Source organism: Pteronotus mesoamericanus, unplaced genomic scaffold (assembly GCF_021234165.1).
Source record: "Pteronotus mesoamericanus isolate MK-2021 breed Mesoamerican mustached bat unplaced genomic scaffold, CSHL_Meso_final contig_1189, whole genome shotgun sequence".
Lineage (NCBI taxonomy): Eukaryota > Metazoa > Chordata > Mammalia > Chiroptera > Mormoopidae > Pteronotus > Pteronotus mesoamericanus.
The window spans coordinates 3,137,581-3,163,956 of NW_026555038.1; the positions used below are offsets into that span (position 1 = coordinate 3,137,581).

General features: G+C 39.6%; 2 protein-coding genes and 1 pseudogene across 2 annotated transcripts; 1 reads left to right on the forward strand and 2 right to left on the reverse strand.

The window, feature by feature from the left end:
- The first annotated feature begins 8,334 nt into the window (after window positions 1-8,334).
- Window positions 8,335-9,310, forward strand: LOC129077995 (olfactory receptor 2D3-like). Its single transcript, XM_054582611.1, has one exon. It carries the CDS (start codon window positions 8,335-8,337, stop codon window positions 9,256-9,258), a length of 924 nt encoding a protein of 307 aa, XP_054438586.1. The 3' UTR covers window positions 9,259-9,310.
- Window positions 9,311-16,821: 7,511 nt separating this feature from the next.
- Window positions 16,822-18,537, reverse strand: LOC129078099 (signal recognition particle receptor subunit alpha-like; annotated as a pseudogene).
- Window positions 18,538-24,991: 6,454 nt separating this feature from the next.
- On the reverse strand, window positions 24,992-25,948 carry LOC129078004 (olfactory receptor 2AG1). Its single transcript, XM_054582621.1, has one exon. The coding sequence runs from the start codon at window positions 25,940-25,942 to the stop codon at window positions 24,992-24,994; it is 951 nt and encodes a 316-aa protein (XP_054438596.1). The 5' UTR covers window positions 25,943-25,948.
- Window positions 25,949-26,376: the final 428 nt, after the last annotated feature.

Here is a 26,376-nt window from a genome sequence, read left to right on the forward strand (position 1 = left end):
AGGTGACATTTCAGTTAAAGAAGATATCTTGCATCTTAGAGAAATGAATGATTATCCTGTGACAAGAAAGTTGAAAAGAAAAAACCAACCAGGGAGAGATTTGGGGAAATGTCCAGGCAGAGAGAACAGAATCTAAATGGTTCGAATAGCAATGAGTTTTCAGAGGATCAGGACAGAGAAAGGTCAGAGTGTTTGGAGACTGGTGAGAGACAGGGAGAGTGGCAAGGAATGAGATCATAGAAACAGGCAGAGGCCAAAGTGGTAGTGTTAGGTAGGACAGACAGCAAAACAAGGCAGGGAGGAGGAGGGAGGCATGTCTTACTCATTGACCCAGAAGTCCTGAGCCCCAAACCCCCAGGATCTGGGTTCCTATTACTTGAGGGGGGAATGTTTTGTAGCAGCTAGGAATGAGTGGCTAGAGGGGAAATAAAGGCAGGGTTCTCACCATTGCAATCTAACAAAGAACTTAATACAGGAGGCTAAAAGCAAAGGAAGACACGTCTTATCCATTGACACAGTAGTCCTGAGCCTGGTTCAATAAGGCTGCCAGGCATTCTGAACAATAAGCAAAACTATGATAGTGCAGGAGATGGGGAGCTCTTGAAAGTCTATGTGCATCATCTCCACTAGCTGGGAAAAGGAAAACCTTGAGACTGTGAATTGATCCCAAGGCCCAGAAGAGGGAAGGGGAGGAGGTCCACAGTGCCCAAAGAAAGAGTCCATAAAACAACTTTGGTTAATTGTCTGCCTCTTGTCACATGTGCAAAATGAATAAATGGAGTCTGGAGCAAGATAAGATTTGGGCTAATAGACCCTCACACATGCCCATGTTTGGGTAGTCACATCTCCCCAGGGGAAAGCTGGCACCACTTTTCCATGTCAATCAATATGTAACTTCTTCACGCCTATCCTACCAACTATATAAGTCCTCAGAACAAGGGACCCTCTCTTGGTCCTTTTGCCACACAGGGGTCCCCTGGCCAGTTGGCTTCTGGCCAGGGGGCCTCTGGGCACTCTCTTGGCTCTTGGCTCTTTCGCCCCATGGGGGGGCCCCTGGACACCCCTCTCTTTTTTGACCAACTGGCCTCTGACCACCTTTCTCTTGCCACCCCTGCTTTTGCCACCCTTTCTTGCTCTCCCATTGGCACTTAGCACTAATAAACTTTGCTTGCATGCTAATAGGCTTGCTGATCTGCGATTCTTTACTGTGTTGGCAAGAAGAACTTTCTCCCATAACACTGGGAACTTGCATTACTTTCTTAGGGCCACCATAACAAATTATCACAAACTGTCTGGCTCAAAACAACAGAAATTCATAGTTCTAGAGGTCAAAGTATAAAATTAAGTTATCTGCATACTGTACTCCCTCAGAAGTCTCTAGGAGAGGAGTCTTCCTTTCATCTTCAGTTTTTGTGCTCTGGGTATTCCTTGGCTTCTGGCAGCATAACTCCAATCTCCACCTTTTTCTTCACAATGCCTTTTTTCCCCTCTGTCTCTGTGTCATCCCCTCTTCCTAAAAGGACATCTGTCATTGGTTCCGGGTCCACCCTCATCCAGTATGATCTTGTTTTGACATTTCCCTTAATTACATTTTCGTGAAGGTTTATTCCAAATACTGTCACATTCTGAGGTTTCAAGTGGACATATCTTTTTGGATGATACAATTCAACCCATTACAGCCTTGAAAATCCTGAAAAGGTGATTGATTTTATTTTGTGTTCAATTGAAAGCCATCCTGATATACTTTTAAAAGGTCACTTTGAGTGTTATGTGGAGAATGGATTGTAGGTAGAAAAGCAAGGAAGCAAGAAAAGCAATAGCAAAGAATGAGGTCTTTTGCAGTAGCTCACAGACGAGATAATGGTCTTAACTAGGTTATCGAAGTGGAGAAGCAGAGAAAGCGATAAAACATCTGAGTAGATACGATGTACAAGATGAAAAAATAGAAATGAAATATTCCTGCTAAGTCTTTGACCTGAGAAATTCTATGGATAATGGGAAAGGCTAAAAAAGGGGGAGGCTTGATAAGGAGAAATCAAGAATTCTCTTTTGAACTTATTTATGTGGTCCTGTGTTATATGTCAACTTAGCTCTAACAACACTTCAGTATTTGAATACTACAATAAAGCCCACATTTGAATAGTCCAGGCGTCTTACACAGCATCATGTACCTCTTAATTTTTTTGTTTGATTTTCCCCATTAGCAATTAAAGCATTTTGAATACAATTGCAGAGAAGCATTCTGAAATCTTCTGGCTTCACCCAGACAATGCAGAATACACTGATATCTGCTATCTTTTGTGTTACTATCATTATTGAAAACACTAAAAATTCTGACAGGATACTTAGAGGCTCCAGAGGTCCTTAGACTAGTTTGAGAAACAGTAGTATAGTATCTGACATCAGATAAAACTCACATATTTTAGTTTGTGATTACAATTTTTTTATTGTTGTTCAAGTACAGTTGTCTCCATTTCCCCCACCACCACTTCCCCCCACCCCACCCACCTGCACCTCCCACCCTCAATTCTACCCACTTTTGGCTTTGTCCATGGGTATATCATACACTCAAGTGTTCCTTGATAATCCTTCCCCCTATTTGCCCCTTTATCACCCTCTCCTGTCCCCTCTGGTTATTGTCAGTTTGTTCTTTATTTCAATGTCTCTGGTTGTATTTTGCTTGCTTATTTGTTTTGTTGATTAGGATCCACTTATAGGTGAGATCATATGGTATTTGTCTTTCACCTCCTGGCTTATTTCACTTAGCATAATGTTTTCCAGTTCTATCCAGGCTGTCATGAAGAGTAGGAGCTCTTTCTCTCTTCCTGCTGCATAGTATTCCATTTTGTAAACGTACCACAGTTTTTTGATCCACTCATTTACTGATGGGCACTTAGGTTACTTCCAACACTTGGCTATTGCAAATTGTGCTGCTATGAATATTGGGGTGCATAGGTTCTTTTGAATGGGTGTTTTGGGATTCTTAGGGTATAATCCCAGCAGTTGAATTACCAGGACAAAAGGCAGTTCCATTTTTAATTTTTTGAGGAAATTCCATACTGTTTTCCACAGTGACTGCAACAGTCTGCATTCCCACCCACAATGGAAAGTCACTGGGGGGACACAGTGATTATAATTTTTTAATAAAAGCCCCAGGGCATCTCTCATTGTAGAAAGGTTTTAAAAAGTTAGCAGCACTGATTGCTCCAGGGAATGCCCTGTTTACAATGGCTCTTAAGACCTCAGGCTTAAACACTTCTTTCCAGGAAAATCCTCCATCCTGGGTCCTTGGTGAATTTGGGATTTTAATAAAACAGTGCTCCTTGACTTGGGATAGAATAAGACTCAGTCCAGATCAAGACCTAACTTTTACCAAGGATACTTGGTAAACTGAAGTAGAGCTTGACTATTATGATATAAATTAGCAGACTGCGGAAACCACGCCTTTTCTTCATCCATTAACTTACCTCTTTATCACTGACCCCACTCCTGTGTTTGTTTTACACCGGTTCTCCAGGTGAGAGAGGGTAGGGTTGTTAGGGGAAAGTACTCTTTTTAGAGGGACTGAAATTTTGATTCTGTTCACTGGGGTGGGTTTTGCCTTTCATTCTCCTGCCCCTCTCTTTTCCACTTGACTTCTAATGAGAATATGTGCTCTTCTGTTTTGTTTTGTTTTGTTTGCTGCTTCTCCTGAGTAATAGACTCATGAATCCTGTTGTGCAACTCCTCTAGGGAGGAGTAAGCTATTGATCAAGGATACCAGAGTTATTGCAAGAGCTGTGACACCTACTGCCTCTTCTTTTGCACTTCAAGCTAATCTGCCAAATTCTTTTCTGCCCCTTGCTGTCTCAGTGCTCTCCATTCAGGGATTCCTTCCTTATTCCTGTTAGCCACTTGGGTTTGGACACTGGAAGTAGGCAGGAATGGATAAAACCTGACTTTGCTGCCCCAGGGGGCACAGATAGGATCTTCATGTGGTCAAGCATCCCTGGATGGCCAGACAAGGCTGTGTGAGAATGTCAGTCTCTGTGCGCAGGCATAAGCAGGGCCTGGTGTCGTGTCCCCCATCATACCGAACTCACTCTTATCATTTGGATGCGGTGGACAGTTCACTCACTCTGTTTAATCTGGCGATCAACCTTGGGTTTTTTCTGAACCAAGATCCTTCCAACCCCAGATCAAAATTCTTGTCTCAACAGCCAACATAACTTAATTCTTTTCACTTAACATTTCCCTTGAGAGAGTGAATGTATTGGTGTAAAGTGTTGGCCTGAGTCTACTTATTCAACCCACTTTAAAACCCCTACTATGTATCAGGTGACAATGATATGCAGATAACAGAGATAAGTGATATACATTTTACTATCTTGAAGAAGCAACTCAGTCCAGGGAGACAAGTATTTAACCACATATTTAAAAGACAGTTTAGTACCTATCACATTTGGCCTTCACATTGAATTTTGCTAGCAACACTGTGCTAGTACCAAAGAATGGAAGAGCAAAAGGATGCAAAAGGTAAAAATAATGAGAACAAGCATTTTCCTTAATCAAAGACAGCAGACATATGTTACTATGTTTGTCCTTAACAACTTATTTTCTTATCTTGCAGTTACTTCTAGATCACGATCCCATTATTATAATGAAATATTATATAATATTATGAAATAGAATTTATTATCCTAAATTCTTTAAATGGTTTACATTTTATTTACTCTCTGTACAAACACTATAAAATATGTATTATTTATGTCACCATTTTACAGGTGAGGAAAGCTAGGCACAAAAAAACTAAGTACTTTGCTGTTGGTCACCCATTAACTAGAAAAGCTAAGATTCAGGCCCTTCGGTTTAGCTGCAGAGTCCCAGCTACTAATCAGTGAGCTATGCTCTCTCCTTACAAATAAGGACAGTTCATGACTCTCATTGCAGAAATGTCTGTGGAAATACACACACACTGCAAATATACCCGTTCACACTCCATTTAAAAGATTGAAATGACATATCACACATAGAGTCTGATGGCTTGCTTTTCATTTAACAACCTGTCATAGTCATCTTATTAAGTCATTAAATATGGATATAATAGCCTCTTAACTTTTGCCTAGAAGGTAAATACAGGGTCTGGCATAAAAGTAAGCCTTGCTTGAGTGTGGTTGGCAGGGTATGTGAATGTCTAACACAAGATGGACAGCCATTTGAACATTTCACCTAAAATGCCATATGGTGTGCTTGAATGTGAAATTATTATGTTACAGGATTACATGCTTATGATTTTTTAATAAAATATTTTGTAATAAAAAAGGGATGTTATGTATGCTGGACCCTGTATATCTCATTTGTTGTTTTTAATGTGCATGTTTTGTTTCATGTTTATTGTTCAGTTTTACTTAATTTTTTGTGAACTGGATATCTAAATCCTTTGACAAATTTTTGGAATGGATTATGTCTTCTATTATTGATTTTTAAGAGCTCTTTATATTTCAGGAATAACAAAAATTTTTTTGTTAAGATTTTTGCAGATATTTCTTTATTTTATTTTTAAATTTTACTTATAGTGGTATCCACTACATAGAAGTCTGATTTTTTATTTGTCAAGTTTGTCAGCATTTTCCTTTATGATTTTTTTATATGCATGCTTAAGAAAATTTTTATCATCCAAAGATTGGATGGCTAGGTTGATAGATATAGATAAACAGACTATCTAATATCATAGAAAACTTAAATGTTTTAAAAAATTAGAACATTAATTCATTTGAAATTGTTTCTTATACTTACATTATATATATGGACAAATATCCTTAAATATAAATGTAATATAAATGTGTATAATTATAATATCTATACATATGTTCTAAAATGTGTAAGCAATTTCTCCATACTTTTTGTAAAGCAATATACTTTTTTAAGATGCCACCATTGTCCTATATTAAAGTTTCATACATGTTAGCATCTGTTTCAGTTCTATAACACATTTATTGGCCAGCAGTTTTATGCCTACTCAGTATACACTACAGCAACAAGGGAGGGAAAATTTACTATATATTTTATATCTGATAACATATAGTTCTTTTACTCCCTCATCACTTTCTGTCATAAAATTACTCATCTAGATAAATTTAGAATAAGTTTATTAAATTCCCTTTAAAAAATCTCCTGTGAATTTGGAATTTCAGTGAACTTATGGATTGATTCATATGAAATGAACATCTTTATACAACTGTGTTTTCTATTCATAAAATCAGTTTGTCTATTCACTTAATCAGATATCATATTTCATAGTTTTCTTCAAATACATCTTGAAAGTTTCTTTAAGTATATACTTTAAGGTTAAACTTTGCAAAAAATTTTTTTACTAAAATTTCTACTTGGTTATTTTGGGTATTGTATATAATACAAGAATATTCTGTAATTAAGTCAGTAGTATTAAAAAATGTGGTGGGCTATGATACATTAAAAGAGTCTGTGGGAAACTGAATGTAATCTAACCTTACCAAGAAATGTTGAATAATGTGACCGGCCATATTTATTGTCAATAGATGCATTATCAGGAGCAACTATAGGAAATATTGATAAAGAATTTTAAGACAGGACATTAAAGTAAAGCTAATGTAACTTAATGTAAATTAAGTAACTACAGACTGTTCACTAATCATAGGATGATATATAACAACTAATTAGCTTTAATTCCTGATAAATGGAGCTGAAAATCTACCATAGGTTTGTAATCACTCATGGACTATCTGAATGCATGAACAATTTCTTTGATTAATAATAAACTTAGCTAATTCTAGGGAAAAAAGAATGTTCAATTATTTCATCTTGTACCAGACCACATTTCTTACCAGTTATCATAGGCTTGAATTGGCTCTTTTTAATTTTTAAAAAAATGTACAATCAAATCATCTTCAAATAATCTTTTTGACTTTTCTTAATATTTGTTCCATTAATTCCTTCTATTGTCAGGTGGGCAAAACTCCCTAAAATGTTTTAAAATATCTGTTAAAATATGCCTGTTATTTTTGTGCTTATAGAGAGCTTTGCCATAGCAGATTAGCTCTAAAACCCTGAAAATAAAAAATGTTTGTGGGCTTGTCTTCAAAGAGTATAGGCAGGGAATAGGCAGAGAGAATTGGGTGAAAGTTTAACCTCATCTACAACCAGTTTTTGACTAAGAAAGAAAAAGAATTGCAGGATACAGAACAAGTGAGGAAGGTTTAGAGGAACCAGTTTGAAAATTTCTTGGAGCCTTTGTTTCATCATCTGTATACTGCGGATGGTAATTACTACCTCATATGAACTTAAAGAGGATTTAAAATAAAAAGCAAAAAATGTAAAAAATGTACTAATAATGATTGGCACCGATACATGATACTGAGCATTATTATTGCCAAGGCCTTGTACAAAGAGAGATATACGTGTGAAAAACATGAGGGCAAATTTAAAAGATGCTACTAAATGTAACAACCAATGAAGCAGCTACTTTTATTGGTGTTTCTCAGCACCCTCTTCCCATTGAAAACAAATGTCAGAAGAATTTGTTTAAGGACCAGGATCACAGGTTATTACATCTTCCTTTGAATTCCCATTCTTTGCTCCGAGTTTCTTTAAGATTATTTTGTAAATATGATGAAAAAATCAGCCTTTATAAATGTTATCAGTTTACAGCATAAAATCTAACTGGCTTAAAGCAGCAAGTCAATCCGTTTGCTTCTCAAACCTGCATAAGAGAAAAGATGCCCTGTGAACAACACTATAATTTTCTAAGGACTATACGTAATCCACCAAGGTTTGGTAATGTAGCATATTCAGGATGATTCCTGCCCCTCTGGTGCTGATAAAAGTTTCAAGGAGAGAGAAAATCAGAAATCTCTTTCAATTGTCAGAACTAGTGAGCAAAAAGAAAACTCTGTTTTTTGACACATGGAAGCTGTTAGGATTGAAAATCAAAGATGCAAGGAAAATATGACCAGCAACACTGAAAGGAAAAGAAATCAACAGAGACAAGAGGGAAGGAGGGAGGGGCGGGCAGGGAAAGGGAAGGGAAGGGGAAAGTCAAGGAACATATAGCAAGAACTCATGGACAAAACCAAAGGGGAAGAGCTGAGGGAGGGAAGGAGGGAGGGGGCAAGGGAAAGTGGTGGGGGGGAGGCAGAGACAAATGTATTTAAAAATAAATAAATAAAGGGAAAAAATGTAAAAAAAAAAAAAAGAAAAGAAAATCAATAGCCATTTTGGATACTGTTTAATAAAATATCTAAGTTACTCAGATTTTTAAAAATGACTGACATATGTTTCTTTTCTTCATGCTGACTATAAACAGTAATACAAAAATTCATGGGAGAAGAAAACCAAACCTATGTGACTGAATTCATCTTCCTGGGCCTTTCACAGGATCCTCAGACACAAGTCCTGCTTTTCTTCCTTTTTCTGATCATCTACCTGCTGACTGTGCTGGGAAACCTGCTTATCATTGTTCTCATTCACGTAGACTCCAGACTCCATACACCCATGTACTTTTTCCTTAGAAACTTGTCTTTTGCCGATCTCTGTTTTTCTACTACTACAGTCCCTCAGGTGCTAGTCCACTTCCTGGTAAAGAAAAAAACCATTTCCTTTGCTGGATGCTCAATACAAATAATTGTTTTACTTCTGGTTGGCTGTACAGAGTGTGCACTACTGGCGGTGATGTCCTATGACCGGTATGTGGCTGTGTGCAAGCCTCTGCACTACTCCATCATCATGACACATTGGGTATGTGTCCAGCTGGCTACGGGGTCCTGGGCCAGTGGAGCGTTTGTGTCTCTGGTGGACACCATATTCACATTGCATCTGCCCTACCAAGGGAATAATATCATTAACCATTTTTTTTGTGAACCTCCTGCACTCCTGAAGCTGGCTTCAGCAGACACCTACAGCACAGAAATGGCCATCTTTGCAATGGGTGTGGTCATCCTCCTAGCTCCTGTCTCCCTGATCCTTGTCTCCTACTGGCATATTATCTCCACCGTGATCCAGATGCAATCCAGGGAGGGCAGGCTCAAGGCTTTCTCTACCTGTGGCTCCCATCTCATTGTCGTTGTCCTCTTTTATGGCTCAGCAATATTTGCCTACATGAGGCCAAATTCCAAGATAATGAATGAAAGGGATAAAATGATCTCTGTGTTCTACTCAGCAGTGACACCCATGCTGAACCCTATCATTTATAGTCTGAGAAACAAGGATGTCAAAGGGGCTCTTAGGAGAATGACTACAAAATAGAAGGTTGGGATCTCTCATTATTATGACAATTTTAGGAATATGGAGAGAAGTGGTTTTCTTGTAAACTTTTCCCATGTTCATCTTATCCCTCCACTTTTTTCTTTCTTCCCCTATTATCCCATATCTCTTAGATAAATTCAGCAAATTGCCTATTAAAAGAAAGGCACCTTGATAGACAGAAGAAAGAAATATAGAAAGGAAAGAAAAGAAGTTTAAAAAAAGAAGGAGGCAAAGGAGGGAGGAAGAAGGGAGGAAAGCAGGCAGGAAGGAAAGAAATGAAAGGCAGGTAAGTAAACAGTCACTTCTCTCCAAGCCCATGTAAGCTAATAAGGAAATTAAAACAGGTAGACATAAAACTATATATCAAAAAAAAAATAAAGACCAAAATAAAAATAAAACTATCACAAATATCATAATTCATTTCTGGCAATAGAGTCATTTCTTCATTCTTACATGAAATCATTAAATATATTTTGAACATTTATTATATATCCCAAGTATGTTTCTAGCAACTGGGGATATAAACATAAAAAGTGAAGTCTTCATGGTGTTATATTAATATTCCTAACATAACCTTAAATTCTAAATTTAACAATTTCTGAAGTTTAAAATAGAGCACATTTAAGGAATAACAAATGATAGAATTATTCTAAAAGTAAGTGTAACATTAGGAAAATTGTGAAATATAAGCTAAAAAGCATCCAGTTAAGATGGTGGCTTAGGTAAATGGAGTACTTACATCTTTTCACAACCACTTCAAACTTAAAACTAAACTATGTAATGACCATCACTGAGAACTGCCTGAAATCAGGCTGAACAGAAGTCTATAATTAAAGAGTAAAGAAGAAGCCACATGGAGACTGGTAGGAGGGGTGGAGTTGCAGACCAGGCTGGTCAAACACCCATGTGTAGTGGTTAAATATTGGGAGGGATATATCAGTGACTGAGATAACTCCTGAAGAACAAGGGTTCCTAGCCCCATACCAGGCCCCCCCCGCTAAGGGTTCCAGAACCTGAAAAATAAGTTTCCTTAACTTCTGGCTGTGAAAACCAGCAGGGATTGTGGCTGAGTGAGACAGAGGGCTACTGGAGACCCAGGTGTTCCTCTGAAAGCTCACCACAGACTTACTCAGACTCACCCTCTGTGAGTTCCAGAGCTGGAGCAGCAGCTTGAAAGATGCCAGGAACATACAGGGAGGAACTGAATTGTCTGGCATCAGGATGAGGGCCGGAGGGATAGCTTTCTCCCAGGCAGAAGTGGTGGCAGAAGCCATTGTTCCTTTGCTGAAACCACCCCTGCAGGCACAGGTGCATGCCATATCTGAGTCTCCATCAATTTGGCTAACAGTGTTTGCTTCATCCTGGTGACTGAGACCCTGCCCCATCCAACTTGCAAGCCCACTTAAGATGTTTCCATTGGCTTTCCATACAAATAGCTTGTCTTAGTCTCATGCTTCATACTTTTCTAAAGTCTCTCAAATAAATAGCATCTGGTCTTGGTGTGCCTGTACTTTTTGCTAAGTAGTCCCAGGCTCAGCACTAGTGGCAGCTGGCTTTGGCTTGCAGTTTAGCTTGTCCTGGGCACCTCTATGCCAAGCACCGGTAACAGTTGCTCTGTAGCTTATGCCCAGGTGGCCTTGGTCAGGGCACAGGTGGCAGCTGACCTTGGCCTGCACCTCCAAGAAGGGACCAAAAGCAGTGCACCCAATGTATAGCTTCAGACAACACCAAAGCACCTCCATAAGCAACACACTCAAGGGATAGACTTGCTGTGCATCAGAGCCATGCTGAAGTGAGTCCTGTTTTATGGGGTTGGCTCCTGCACAGCAGATCCTTCACAGTGGCCTTAGCCAGTCCTCTTAACAGATTGACCTGAGGGTAAATCCCTGCCATTGTTGTGCCAACAAAAATCAAGGCTCAGCTACATAGGAGGATGCACACAGACCACATGGGTGGGGTGCACCTGGAGTTTCCAGCTTGAGTGACTGAGGAGGTTGCACCACTGAGCCCTACAGGACCCTTACTACATTAGGCCACTCTATCAAGCCTGAGAGAGATAGCAGCTCTATGACATACATAGAAACAAATAGGAAGTCTTCCAAAATGAGGAGACAAACAAAATGTAATGGAATGGCTTCTGTGTAAACAAATTGTGTAATTACTTTCTTAATGCCTGACTCTTCCCTTAGGCTATAATTCCATAGCAGTAAAGATTGTGACTGTTTTATTGATATCTATATTACCACTTGTAGTAGAGCACAAGCCACTGTTGAAGCTCAAAAAATAGTATTTTAAATAAATGAATAAAGTTAGAGTTTAGGAGAGAGATATGGACTGGAGAAATAGATTTAGAAGTTTGCTGCAAATAAGTGAAAGTAAAGTTTGAAACACACCTAAGTATGTGTGCCAAAATCTTTAACCAGGTAAACAAGTGCATGCATTACAATCTTGAAAGAGTTCTACTAAAATACAAGTGCCTGGTCCGATTGCGGACCACAAGTCTGCAAAGATGGAGGCAATACATATTTTGTAAAAATATCCAAAGATAATTCTGAAGTACATTGTTGGGCAAGACATGGTGTTGGAGAAAGACAGTGGGAAAGAATCCAAGACAGAACCTTGGAGTTACCAGCATTTCAATGGTGGATGAAGGATAGCTAATCAAGCCTGGAGCCCCAAGAATCAGAGTAACGGAGGAGAATTGAACAAAGGTGTGTCAGAAGTGGTGCAAGGAAAAACCTTCCAGAAAAGATTTCTCAAATATCTCAGAATTTTATGTAGTGATAAAAGGCTATTTGTCAATTCAGTCATTATTGACCTTTACAAAGATTATTACAGTGGAATGACAGTTACAGACTTTTAGAAAGTGCACAGAATGCATTTAGAGGTGACTTCTGAGTTGAAAACCAAAAGATGATGGACCTGACTGGACGAAGGTATGTGGGGTGGTACCTCTGAGAGTCAGGAGCCAGGAAGCCAAAGAATAAGCAGAGATACTGTTGGGAAATACCTTGTCTGGTTTCAGGAACTGTGGCCCCACCGAAAGGAGAGAGGGCCCCAAGGCTGGAGGTAAGCAAGGACACCTTGGGAAAACAGGCTCCTGAGGAGACAATACCTGTCCCCCAGCAGGGGCATAGCTCCTGCCTCACTAACAACACCATGCTTGATCCTGGAGGATGGCTGAAGGGTCAATGATGGATAAGACCCCTCAATGGAAGGGGCAACCTAAGACAGGCACAGCCACAATGGGCATCAGGGAAAAACTTGGGGGACACAGAGAAAGGGTGAAAGACCCTAACCCCTCGGCTTTTATATATGGCCAGTGTCTTTATTCTATCTGAAAGAAGTTTCCTTATTTTCTGGCTGCCTTGCCCTTCCCCTCATCTGGCTCAGGTTTGAAACAATACTGGAGACAGCCCTAAAATGGATCAGGCAGTTCCCAGGGGAAATCAGGCGTAAAAGTAAATTCCTTGAAGCATATTTTATTTTTCCCTCAAAAGCTATGATAACCAGCTCATGCTGAGAAGGAAATTTACATTATTCACAGACCCTAACCCTAAACCCTTTGGCACTCTTATGTTTACTCATCTCCTCTTGGACCCATGTAAATTGGTGTGTTCCTGCCATTTGTTTTCTTCAAAACATCATCTATTCTCTGTGAACATTAACATACTGATGTAATGAGGTCACCTGTACATTCCTATTACCTAGCCCCATTGATAACCCCTTCAATAAAAGTCTTTGGACACAGGGGCTCATGGCTTCTTCACTAGAGAGAAGAGCCCTTTCCCCTATCCTGGCAAACAGAGAAGTTTCATAGGATGACTCATTTTATTGCCTCCTATCCATGGCAACCCCATAATGGGCTCTGCGGGATTCAGAGTCCACGGTCCCCACCTCAGCTGGCCACCGGACAGGGACCCTCAGATCTAGAGTCTGGCATCCTTCCCACAGGATACGTGGAGTTTTCTTCTTAGTAAGAGAGGTTTTCCTCATCCTTAACATAATAAATACTCTCCTGTGTTATCTTCTAGATCTAGTTCTAGTTTTCCTTTACATAGGTAATACTAGTTGCTGTAGCATGGGGCTCAGCAAAATTTTTCTTTAAAGGGCCAGAAAATAAATAGTTTAGGCTTTGTGGCCATACTCAGAACTACTCAGCTCTGTCCCTATAGTGGGAAAATAGTCATAGACAATACAAACATAAATGTATTCCAATAAAACTTCAATTATAAAAAACAAACAAACAAACAAACAACAACAACAAAACATGGATCCAGGGACGTTTGCCAACCCCTGCTTTACCGGATAAATCACAAATGTAATGGTTTAACAGGTACAAATTTATGTTTCACTTACAAAGTTCTAGTTGAGAGATGGAGTGGCAGGTTTGTGGATTTCAGGATCATCCTTCATGCCAATATCCAGAAAGATGAAGATAAAAAGGTTGTGGTTTAGGAAAAGCACATATCATATCTTACATTCTATTTATTGAAACTCAATTCCATGGCCCCGCATAAATGCTGGGAAACAAGAGGGACATAAATCTGGAATGGGCAGCCTGATTTTAGGACTTTGTTTTTAACCATTACATCTTTAAAATATCTGGAATACTGGGCTACTTCTGGTCAAGATAGTGATATAGGCAGACATGGATCACCTCTTTTCACAACCACATCAAAATTACAACTAAAATATAGAATAACCATCACTCAGGAATGTCAGAATGGTAAGCTGAATGGAGTCTGACAACTACAGAATTAAAGAGAAACAACATCCATCCAGAGTGGTAGGAGAGGAGCAGATGAGGAATGGGCTGGTCCTTCACCCATGTGGATAAAACTTTGGGAGGGATATCTTGGAAGCAAGGAGTCCCAGCCCCACACCAGGCCCCCCAGCCCAGTATTCCAGTCCCAGGAAGATAAGTCCTCAGAATTTCTGGCTGTGAAAACCAGTGGGGATTGAGTCAGTGGAAGAAACTTCTGAATCGCCAAGCAGTTCCTCTTGGGGAACTCACACACGGACTCACCTACTCAGACTCCCTCCCTTTGAGCTCCAGCACCGAGTGGCAGCTTGAAGGGCACCAGTGGCATACAGGGAGAGACTGAAGTGTCTGGCATCAGGGCAAGCAGAGGCCATTGTCCCTTTGCTGAGCCCTCCCCACAGAGGCTCTACCCTACCCAACTTACTGGCCCACCCGAGCTGCTTTTCCGTAAGAATGGCTGGTCTTGGCTCCTAAATCCTTTCATACAAGCAACAGCTGGCTTCAGTGAGCCATAGCAGTAGCCAGATTAGAGTCACAGCTTCACCTCACCTGGGAATCTCTAAGCCCAGCACAAGTAGCAGCCATCTCAGATTACTTTACAGCTCAGGCAGGGTGCCCCGGAAAAAAACACAGATGGGGGCTGACCCTGGCTTGCACCACCCAGGAAACCCCAGGGCCAATGCACCCAGTGGACATCTACAGACCACATCAAAGCACCACCACCCTGCCACTGCACAGCTGATCCTCCACAGACAGCAGAGGTTGTTGTTCAGTGGTCATAGCTAGTTCTTGCTGCTGACTGACCTGAGTAAATCCCTCCCATTGATCTGCCATCAACAACCAAGCCTCAACTACAAGAAGAGGGTGTACTCAGCCCATAAAAAGGGTGCATCTTCAGCAGCCAGCTTGGGCAATAGAAGAAGCTGTGGCACTGGACCCTACAGGACACTTACTACATTAGGCTACACTACTAAGACACAGAGTCAAAGCAGCTCTATCTAATATATAGAAACAAACATAGGGAGGCTGCCAAAATGAGGAGACAAAGAAACATGGCCCAAATGAAAGAATGGGTCAAAACTCCAGAAAAAGAGCTAAACGAAGTGGAGATAAGGAATGTATCAGATGCAGAGTTCAAAACACTGTTTATAAGGATCCTCAAGAAACTTACTGAGGACCTCAGCAGTATAAAAAAGACCCAGTCAGAAACAAAGGATACATTAATTGAAATAAAGAACAATTTACAGGGAGACAACAGTGGAATGGATGAAGCCGAGAATCAAATCAATGACTTGGAACATAAGGAAGCAAAAAACAACCACACAGAACAAGAAGAAGAAAAAAGAATCCAAAGAAATGAGGATAGTACCAACAGCCTCTGGGACAACTTTAAGAGGTCCACATTCACATCAAGGAGTGCCAGGAAGAAAGAGAAAGAGCAAGAAATTGGAAATCTATCTGAAAAAATATTGAAAGAAAACTTCCCTAATTTGGTGAGGGAAATAGACATGCAAGTCCAGGAAGCACAGAGTCCCAAACAAGATGGATACAAGAGAGGCCCGAGCCACATCATTATTAAAAGGCCAAAGATTAAAGAGAGAGTCTTAAAAGCAGTAAGAGAAAAGAAGTTACCAGATGGTTGCTAGATGGGAGGGGAGAAGGGGAGAATGGGCAAAGAGGTGAGGGGATTAAGAAGTAGAAATAGGTAGTTACAGAGTATCCATGGGGATAAAAAGTACAGCATAGGAAATAGAGTAGTCAAAGAACTTATACGCATGACCCATGGGCATGGTGGGGGCATTGCCTGAGGGAGTGGGGTATGCTTGGTGGAGGGGGGCAAAGGGGGAAAAATCAGGACAACTGTAATAGCATAATCAATAAAATATAATTAAAGATATCTGAAATTTATTTTAGGAGAATTAAATATTTAGCCATTTCTTCTTTTATTTATGAAATTTGGTTTCTTGTATATAAATCATGCTTTTCTGTGGGCAGACAGCCTTCCCCTTATTGCACTAAAAGCACATCTATAATATCAAGCTACAGGACAATTCTCAACAAGAGGTTTATAATCTTCAATGTAGCACTTGTCTACTATGCATTGTAGGGAGAAAGTGGAAAAGCCAAGGTCCCTCACAGTGAAGAATTGGAAGGGATAGCTTGATACCTATCTGACAGGTCGTTTTCTACCAGGAAGGGGGACATACAAGCTTACATCCAGGTTCTGGGCATGGGGAGGAGCAGGAGGGCTGAGAAGCCCAATGCAACACCTCAGCTCAGTTCCTTTTCTCTCTGAGGGAAGAGGGGACTCATTTTTCTCTCATTTGTAACAAATCCTTCTGGCCTAGCTGATCTTTGTAGAAACAATGAGGATGAGGTCATCATCAGAATTAGCAGCAATTAAGAACAGGCCATACATTGCCACAGTATGCTTACTATGCTCAGGGGTTCCTATGAACATGGTAAATAGCAAAGTTCTGGTGTTGGACTTTCTGACCATTGGTCAAAGCTGTAATGAGATTGAGTCTGCAGGCCACCTGACGGGGATGCCTGGGTAGGAAGGGAAGGGCCACAGTGTGGGTTGGAGGGATGAGCAGTAATCATATTAGGCCCTCCTTACAGATAGAGGCTGAACTGAACAACGAGTAGGGTTAGAAGGAGCTGCATGCCCCAGGAGCTCCCCTCGCTCTGCCTTTGTACTATGCTGAAGACAAGTTGCTCACAGTCTAAAGCACATTCTTGATTCAGGAACAGGGACTTCAGGGGGAAGCAATGATTTGGTATTAGGCAAGAGCATGTTAAACCTTCATGAGGGCAGCCACCACAGCCTTGGGTTCGAGACTACATAGATCACAGTAGGTCTTGCCAGTGCCCACAAATACAATGGGTTTACTTGTGATGTAGGTCATAGAAACAGCAGCTCTCACCTTGTCATCAGTGGTATCAAATTTGGTAAGGATAATGCTATCAATGAGCCAAAGTGTTTAACTCATAGAATGCTCAGCCAAAGCTTTGTTGAACTTGACCAGCTGATCCATAGTCTCATTGCCTACTAAGACCTCCCCACAAGCAGCACAAGTTGTGCATGTTGACAGTGATGAGCTTGGCCAAGGCAGTCACCAGAGGGGCACTGTGTTGCATGCGACCAGCTGTGTCCACCAGCACCACATTAAAGCCTTGATTATGCGCAAAGACAAAGTTTTGAGCAGCATTTTTTCCATAGCCCTTCTCAAACCGTGGTGAGACCACCGTGACTCTCAGGAGTGTGTAGGGCACTCAAACGCTGGAGTGTGCGTACAGCTGCTCCACAGCCCCTGCATGAAATGTGTCACAGTTGGCAACGAGGACACTGAAGCCATTCCCTAACAGCCAGAAAGAAATCTTAGAAGGATTAGTAGACTTCCCCACTCCATTAACCCCACAGAAGGTGACAACATAAGGGCACAGATGGTGGTGGGCATCCATGATATCCTGGAGCATGTCTCTAAAATGTTGTGGCTGCAGAGTCTGTACCAGGGACTCATGTATAGCCTGTTTTACTGTGGAAGTCACCGTGCTGAATGTCCCCATCACCTTCCCTTCCAACTTGTTGGCCTCGGATTCACAGAGTTGGACAGCAGTGTCTGCTGCTACATTCTTAGCAATGAGGTTATCACACATCTTGTCCAGCACAGATTCCATGTCTTCACAAATCAAGATCTTGGAGCCCACAAGGCCTTTCAGCATCCCAAACATGACACCCAAAATCCCCTTGGTAGCACTAAGTTTGGTAGGGTTTTAAGCAGCCCCTTCACCATCTGAGCTGCCGCAGTCCAAATCCTGAAGCTGCCCCCAAGGCCCAGCCCCATGAATCAAGTTGATGTCCTCAGGTGGGACAACCTCTCCTCCATATCAGCTCCTCTTTGGAAAGTTCTACCCTGTTCTCATCCCCCACTGACTTCTCTGCAGGGACTGTTTTGCTGGTATCTAAAGGAACATCAGAACCTTCCTTCTTGGTCCCTTGTTTTTTTTTATTCTTTGCTTTTCCCTTTATTTTTGCTTTTCATCCTGTGTGTCAATCATTGATTTTACAGGTTTCTTGGCCTCTTCAAGAATCTTCATATTTCTTCATCGTAGTCGGAACCTGGACCTTACTGCTTTCCTCTGCTTCACGAAGGGGCCGCAAGAAGTCATTTTGGAAATCAAAAGTGCCATTCAGCAGACTCAAAGCGCTCTGCTGTTGAATCTCTGTGCAGTACTTGTCTCAAAACAGCGTGTGCACATCATCTATCCATTTGTCTAAACACATCAGTGTTAGGATCTTCTGAAACCAACCACAAACACCAGCTCAAATGGGTTGTCCAGTTTATACGTGAATATTAGTGCTTCTTGAGTGAAGGAGTTTTTGCCTCGCCTTTCCTCAGTAGCACAGAAGAAATCAATGCTTTCATGGGCCTGGTGCAGGAGTGGCTCACACCCTGGAAGCACCAGAGCATAAGGCTGCCCTTCGCAAAAATGGTGAAGAAGTTGAGCATGGTGGCAGTGGGAAAGGAGCCCAGTGATTTCTTCTAATATCATGGTTAGTCATTATTTTTCCATTAATTTCAAATGTTGCTCTAATATATACTAAATTTCAACGTGCATATTGACATATTTGTCATATTTGGCATATTTGTCAATTATAGCATTTGTCTTGCTGTATTTCAATCACTATGGCTTTAGCTATTAGAAAATAAATTTTATTTTCTACTATTCATAATTTGCTTGATAGTTCATGTTCTTTCTACCTCTCAGCCTGTCAAATTCACTTTTTAAAATGCCACTACAATTTTGATGGTTATTATTTTGAATTTATAGATTATTTTGCAAAAATTAACATTTAAATAAAAATATTAAATATTTCCATTTAGGAACAGGGCATATTTCTCTATTTCTTCAGTGTTATACACATGCACTAACATATGTATAACTTTTCACCTTGTTATTGTAGAGCTTGTTGTATGATACCTAGTTTTATGGAGAAGAAACTATGACACATATATAGCAAAATCCATCTTCTCATGGAGTTTTTATTTTGGAAGATGGCAACAGAGATTAAGCAAGTAAACTAGGTAAGTTTCACATGATAATAAGTGCAGTGAAGAAAATAAACACAGTGTGTCACATTGCCTTTTGTTTTGGATGCATGCCACTTAAATTAGTAACCTCCATGAGAAGTTAAAAATTTTTTAAAATTTAATCTTTATTGTATTTTTTCCATTACCATTTAGTCCCCTTATTCCCTCCTCCCCTCAGCAATCACCACACTGTTGTCCATGAGTCCTTTTTCCTTTTTGCTCAGACCTTCCACCCCCTAACTTCCCCACCCCCCAACTGTCTTCCTGTTCTCCAGCTATGAGTCTGTCCCCATTTTCCATATTAGTTCAGATTATTCATTATATTCCACATATTAGTGAAATCATATGGTATTTGTCTTCCTCTGGTTGGCTAATTTTACTTAGCATAATGTTCTCCAGGTCCATCCATACTGTCACAAGGGGTAAAATTTTCTTCTTTTTTCTGGCTGAGTAGTATTCCCTTAGAATACTTCACATAAATATCCCATTGTTGTTTTATCCACTCATCTATCGATGTACACTTGGGCTGCTTCCATATCTGGGCAATTGTAAATAATTCTGCAATGAACATAGGGGTGCTTATGTTCTTTCAAAATAGTGTTTTGAGTTCCTTTGAATGTATTCCCAAAAGTGGGATAGCTGTGTCAAAGGGTAGATTATTTTTTAATTTTTTGAGGTATCTCCATACTGTTTTTCCACAGGGGCTGCAACAATCTGCATTCCCTGCTGTAGTGCAAAAGGGTTCCCCTTTCTCTACATCCTCACCAGCACTTGCTGTTTGTTGATTTATTGATGATAGCCATTCTGACAGGTGTGAGATGCTATCTTGTTGTGGTTTTTATTTTTATTTCTCTGATGATTAGTGATGTTGAGCATCTTTTCATATGTTTATTGGCTATCTGCATGTTCTCTTTAGAAAGGTTTTTAAGATGAAATTTGAATGATGAGAAGTAGTAAGCCAAGCAGATTTGACAGAAGAACATAATTAGCTAGTAGGAACGCTTTTGGGCTGTGTGATAGACAGCAAGATGGTCAATGGGGTTAGACCGAAATGAGTATGAGGAGCACAGTTTCAAGTATAGAAAGGTAAGCAGGGGCAAGATTATGTGCACACTTGTTGAAAAATGACATATCTGATTTCTATTTATAAAAGTCAATCTGTATACTAGGGAGAAAATTTATGTTATAGTAAGGAAGAATGAAAAGAGAAAGACCTACTGGAAAGCTATTATAGAGCAACAGGCAACAAATTATGGTGTTTTGCATTAATACTTGTGGGGGAAATCAAGAGAAGTGCACATATTTGGAATGTATTGTATAGATGAAGCCAACAAAATTCACTTGTTGGAGCAGTAAGGTATAAAGAGAAAACAACACATATTTATTTTTAGTTTGATCAGTTGTGTGAATGGTGATATTATTGATTCAGCTAGAAAAGAATGAGAGAAGAACAGATTAGCAGGAGAATGAATCAAGAGTTATGTTTTGGATTAAATTTAAAATTCCAATTAGACATGATAAAAAGGCCATTAGATATACAAGTCTGCGGTATATGGAAGTAAACAGGTCTTTGAGAATCAAAGAGCATGTAGATTATATTTAAACCTATGCAAATAGGTGAATTACTCCAGAAGAGATTACCGAGTGAGGAGAAAGAAAGGTCCATATTAGCAACATGGTAAACTTCCAAATTCAGAGAGAGAAGGACATCCAATAAAGTGAAGAGAATTAATGTAGGAAGAGAGAAAACCAGGAATATGTAGAGTCTGGAAGCCAAGAGAAGAAAAGTTTCAAGAGAAAGGAAGTGTCAACTGTGTCAGTATTCCTAAAAGTTTAAAGAAAAAAGGAATGGCCACTTTATTTCAAATATCAGTGATGACTGACAAAGCACAGATCTAGAGGAAAAGATCAGAGTTTGTTGGGAGTAGGTTAATATGTGAATGAATAGAAAATCAGCAGAGGAGAAAGTGGGCATAAAAATGTTTTCTGAGATTTTGTTTTCCTCTGAAGAGAAGCTGAAAAAAATGGCTCAGTAACTGAAGGGGATGTGGAGTCATGGAAAGGGTTCTTTATGATGGGATAATGGGAGCATATTTGTATCCTTATGTTAATGATCCAGAAGAAACAAAGAAAATGGTCTTAGATTAAAGGGATTCTGCAGGAGCAATTCTTTGGTAGGTGAGCGAGGCTGGGACCCAGAGTGCTAGTGGAGGTGGTCAGCCTTTCGTTAACAGTTGTGAAGGGAGAAAGCAGGGCATAAGTGTGCAGGTATATAGAGGGGAATGGGAGATGTGAAGAAGGGAAGGGAAGGGGCTGCCCCTACTTACTTCTCTTGCTTCCCCTTCTCACCCCATACTTTACTTTCTATTCCAAGTGAAGTATGGAGTAAAGTTGTCAGCTGAGACAAAAGGTGTGAAATAGTCATTTTAAGAAAGGAACTGAGACTGGGTTCAGGGAGTGTAGTAATGTGTTCTGGAAAGCATGGCTGAGTATTGTAAAAAAAAAAATGCCCAAATTACAAATGATTAGTTGAATATATTCACAATCAAATTTCCAGTGAGCTTTAATGAAGTAGATAATAGAATCAAATATCTTCAGTAAGGGAACAGAGAGGAAGCTAGAATTGAATAGTCAAGAAATATACCTTAATACTTTATTTATGAAAACATAATATGTGAGGAAAGAAATAGAGGAAATTATCAGATGAGGAAAGGATTATTTTAAAATAACATAGGAAAGTGGCAACTTTGAAAACAAAGTTAAAACCTCACCATGTCAATATAAATTAAACATTTATTATAAAAGTTAAATGTAAGTTGTAAAATGATTAAGAAAAATAAAATATATAAATTATTACCAAAAAGTACAGTAGACAATCACATCCTAACAGTAAAATTACTGAAAGAAAACAAGGAAGATAAGATGGATAGATTTCACAACACAACACAAATATTTTTAATCCTTCTCCATCTAAAAATCATTATTATAGAGATAATAAAAAGTCAAATAACAAATAACAGACTTGGAAAAAAGTTATTATGATAAACATAACAAAGTATTGGTATCCTTAATCTGTAAAAAACTCCAACAACTCAATAAGAAAAATATAAATAAATTATGCAAATAAAAACAATAGATTTAAATGTTAAATCTAATAAAATATTAAAGACTGTTTGTTAAATTTAACATGGAAAAGATATGGTTGGTTAAGTACACTACATATTGCTAGTAAAAATGCCAAATATTTAACATTTTAAAAAAATCAACAACATTTTATATTAAGAATATTAAATAAATCTTTGGCTTTGGCTTTAATAATTCCACTCATAGAATTTTATTCTAAGGGAAAAAAAAATTAGTCACATACCTAAGAGATTAACATTGTTGTTTTTATGCACACACATACACACACACCACCACTACTGCCATTAAGTTTATAATAGTGATGAAGTAGCCAATTCTATTAGGAAGTGTCCATATGATGTAATATTATGTTACCACATAAAAGTATTTTTAAGGCTATTTATTTATGTAGGAGTTAAGATTTATTAAATACTCATTATATGCCAGGTGCTATTTTAAATGCCTTACATTTATATTTACTAAGTTAATCCTCAAAACAACTGTGAAGTAGGTCTTACTATTACTGCTGTTTACAGTTTATAGATGTGCAGACTGAAATACAGAGGGGTTAAGTAACTTGCTCAAAGTTATATACAGTAGTCCTCCTCTATTATCGGGAGATCTGACCCCCCCAGTGGATGTCTGAAACCGTGGATCAGACCAATCCTCTAAATCAGATACAGTGAGATTAACAACAATAACTAACAATAAAATAGAACAATATACTGTAATAAAAGTTATGTGAATGTGGCTCTCTGTCTCAAAATATCTAATTGTACTGTATTCACCCTTCTTCTTCTTGTGATGATGTGAGATGATAAAAAACCTTGTGGAGAACTTTCACCTTTCCACCTAAAGGAAGCACTTTATACCTTCTCTTTGGCATATCCAGATTGCCAGCATCACTGCTTTTGTGCCTTGGGGCCATTATGAAGTAAAATAAGGGTGATTTCAACACAAGCACTGCAATATCAAGACAGTTGATCTGATAACTGAGGTGGCTACTACATGAATTACTGTGAGTTACTGGCCGGAGTGTCTACAGCACGGAGATGCTGGACAAAGGCATAGTTCATGTCCTGGGGAGGACAGCATGAGATTTCATCATGCACCTCAGAGTGGCGTGCAATTTCAAACTTTGAAATTATTTCTGTAATTTTCTGTTTAATATTTTCAGACCGAGGTAACCAAAACCATGGAAAACAAAACTACAGGTGGGGCGTGTGAGGACAGCAGTATAAGTAAGTGGGGGTGTATTAAATGCAAACCTTGGTACTCTGACCACTGACCCCTAGGTTCTTTGTCCTTGCTCTATATTGTTGCTATATAATGTAGGGGGTGGATCACTACATATTAATAGGCAAAAAAAAAAAAAAATCTCTAGCCTACATGCAAAAATCAACTCAGTAAAATGCACACCTGCATAAAATATGGACGGAAATATATCTAAAGATGTGTAGTGATTATCTCTAGGTAAGGAGATTTTTAGTTGATTTTGTCTACTTTTAGTATTCTTAATGTTATTAATTTTTAAAAAAGAACTTTTAGTGTTAAAGATAAATCAATGTTTTATTTTTGAAAAGAAGAAAGTATTAGCAAATTTGCAAAACATGCAGTATTCTCAAAATTGTGCCACTCAGATGAACCATGTTATTTTGAAGCTTCAAAACAACTCACAGTTTTTGTTTAAGTATTTCCAGATTTATAAACAAATAGTAGTTGCACAGTATATTAAAGCTACTAGGAAATATGTTTAACCTCCTCTTTTAGCACAAATACACAGACTCACACATCCACACATATCAAGCATATGAATCCTTTGCAATCATAGGGACATTTCAAGACAACTGTCAGGTAATGGAAAGCCAGTTTTGTGTTTGTTTATTAACATGGAATAAGCATAGTTGTTTACCATGGACCTTGCTGATGAGCTGCCTTAACTTTCTATTTCATTCATTTCAGTAATATTTGGATTTAAAGCAGTATAAAAAAAATCCCCACGTCAAAAATGAACAACAACAAAAAAAAGCAAACAAAAAAAATACTTGCTGGAGTGCCCAGATGTGGAAGTTTCCATGATTGTTAATGTTTGGGAAAAGGAGGAGTGAAAATAAAGCAAATATATGCAAACTACTATTAATTTGGGTATTAAACTAGGCTGCCTATATGACCTTTAATAAGGTCACTTCGTCTAAAATTTGTGCAAATCTCAAGATTCCCTCCCCTGATATATGGGTCTTGCTTACTTGCTTGGAACTTTCTTTTCTTTTGCTCTAATGTTGATCTATTTGGACTCCAAAGGTTAGACACCACATCCCAAGTTGGCAGAAGCCTGTAGCTATTTCTAACTCAGTAGCTATCTGGGAAAGCATTTCTCTGATGTTATAGGCTATTGGAGTTGGGTCAAGCTGCAACTATCACTGTTTGTCACTGCTACATGATACTGAATTTAAAACAATCCCCTACCGTGCCTACTTGATAATCGTGTCAGGATGAAGTCCTACCACAGAAAACATCCTTTCCAGGTTTTTCCTCTTCTGTTCCTTTTACAATGTGGGCTTCCCAGGTGAGGATGATATATCCCACATGAGTGAACTAAGGGCTCTATGCTCCCCTGCTATACAGTAGAACTGAAATGAAAACATTTTAATGTGTTTGTATTAGCTCATACACAGGGTCATACAAGACTGGCTGTGTATAGCATTTCAATTTGGAGAAGGGAGGGTAAGAGACAAGACATGACCCCTCCCTAGAGGTTGGGGTGTGTCTGCAGCATGTATTTTCCGAGGGCCCTCCTCAAGGCCCCCATGACCTCCTTATTCCTCAGGCTGTAGATGAGGGGGTTCAGGGCTGGAGTGACAATTGTGTAGAAAACAGAGATGATGTTGTCCTGCTTGGGGCTGTGGAGGGAACTAGGCAAGACGTACATGAATGTGGCAGCTCCATAGAACATCCCGACCACGGTCAGGTGGGACGAACAGGTGACTAGGGCTTTCTGCCTCCCCTCATTTGAAGGCATGTGGAGCACTGTAAATAGGATTAGTGTGTAGGAGGCAAGGATAGTAATAAGAGGGGGCATCAGGAAAGTCACACCCATCACATACACCATGAGCTCATATCTGGAGGTATCTGCACAGGCCAACTTCAGCAGAGGTGGGATCTCACAAAGCAGGTGCCTGATCATCCGGGCTTTGCAGAAGGGATAGTGCATGGTATACATGGTATATACAAGGGCACTCAAGGATGCCAGGATCCAGGACGTGGCCACCATGAGCCAGCACACCCTCCTACTCATGAGAACCATGTAGTTCAAAGGATGACAAATGGCCACATACCTGTCATAGGCCATGAAGGCCAGCAAGAGGTCCTCTGCACCACCCAGCGTCAGTGCCAGAAACATCTGAAGGGCACAGCCCCCAAAGGAGATGGTGTTTTGCCTGAGAAGAAAATCCATGAGGGCTTTGGGAGTGACCACAGATGTGAAGAGGAGGTCCATGAGTGAGAGCTGCCCAAGCAGGAGGTACATGGGCACATGGAGCCGGGCATCCACTGTGATGAGCAGGAGCAGCAGGCCATTGTTGGTCAGAGCCAACATGTAGAGGATGGCGAGTGTGGCCCAGAGCAGCTCAGGGGACCCGCTGTCCTTCAGAATCCCCATCAGTATGAATCCACTTCCCAGGGTGGAGTTCCAGTGCTCCATTCTGTGCTGTTTCTTCAGTTGCCTAGAACCAAATATATTCTTGGTAAAATTTTTCTAAACAGTCCCTTAGTTTTGTAATATCCAACATGAATGTAATGAGATGATACCCTTCCCACTGGTAACTGACTTTACCTCTTGATCCCTCAGTTTCTAACTCTAATTGTACCATGATAAGGAACCACTTAAATAAAGAATAGGAGTCACAGCAATAGCCAAACATTAAGAGATCACTACATAAAAATACTTTTCAGTCATCAAACAGGAACATGCATCTTTCCAGAAAGATTAATTCATCTCTCTCTTAACAGAAAACAATATCCTGGCAACTATGCCTTTGACTCTCCTTGGACCAATCTTATAATGTTAGGCTAATTACTTAAAAACCCAGTTACTCTTCTGTCTAGACCTGCTATGAATATTAAATTCTAAAGCAG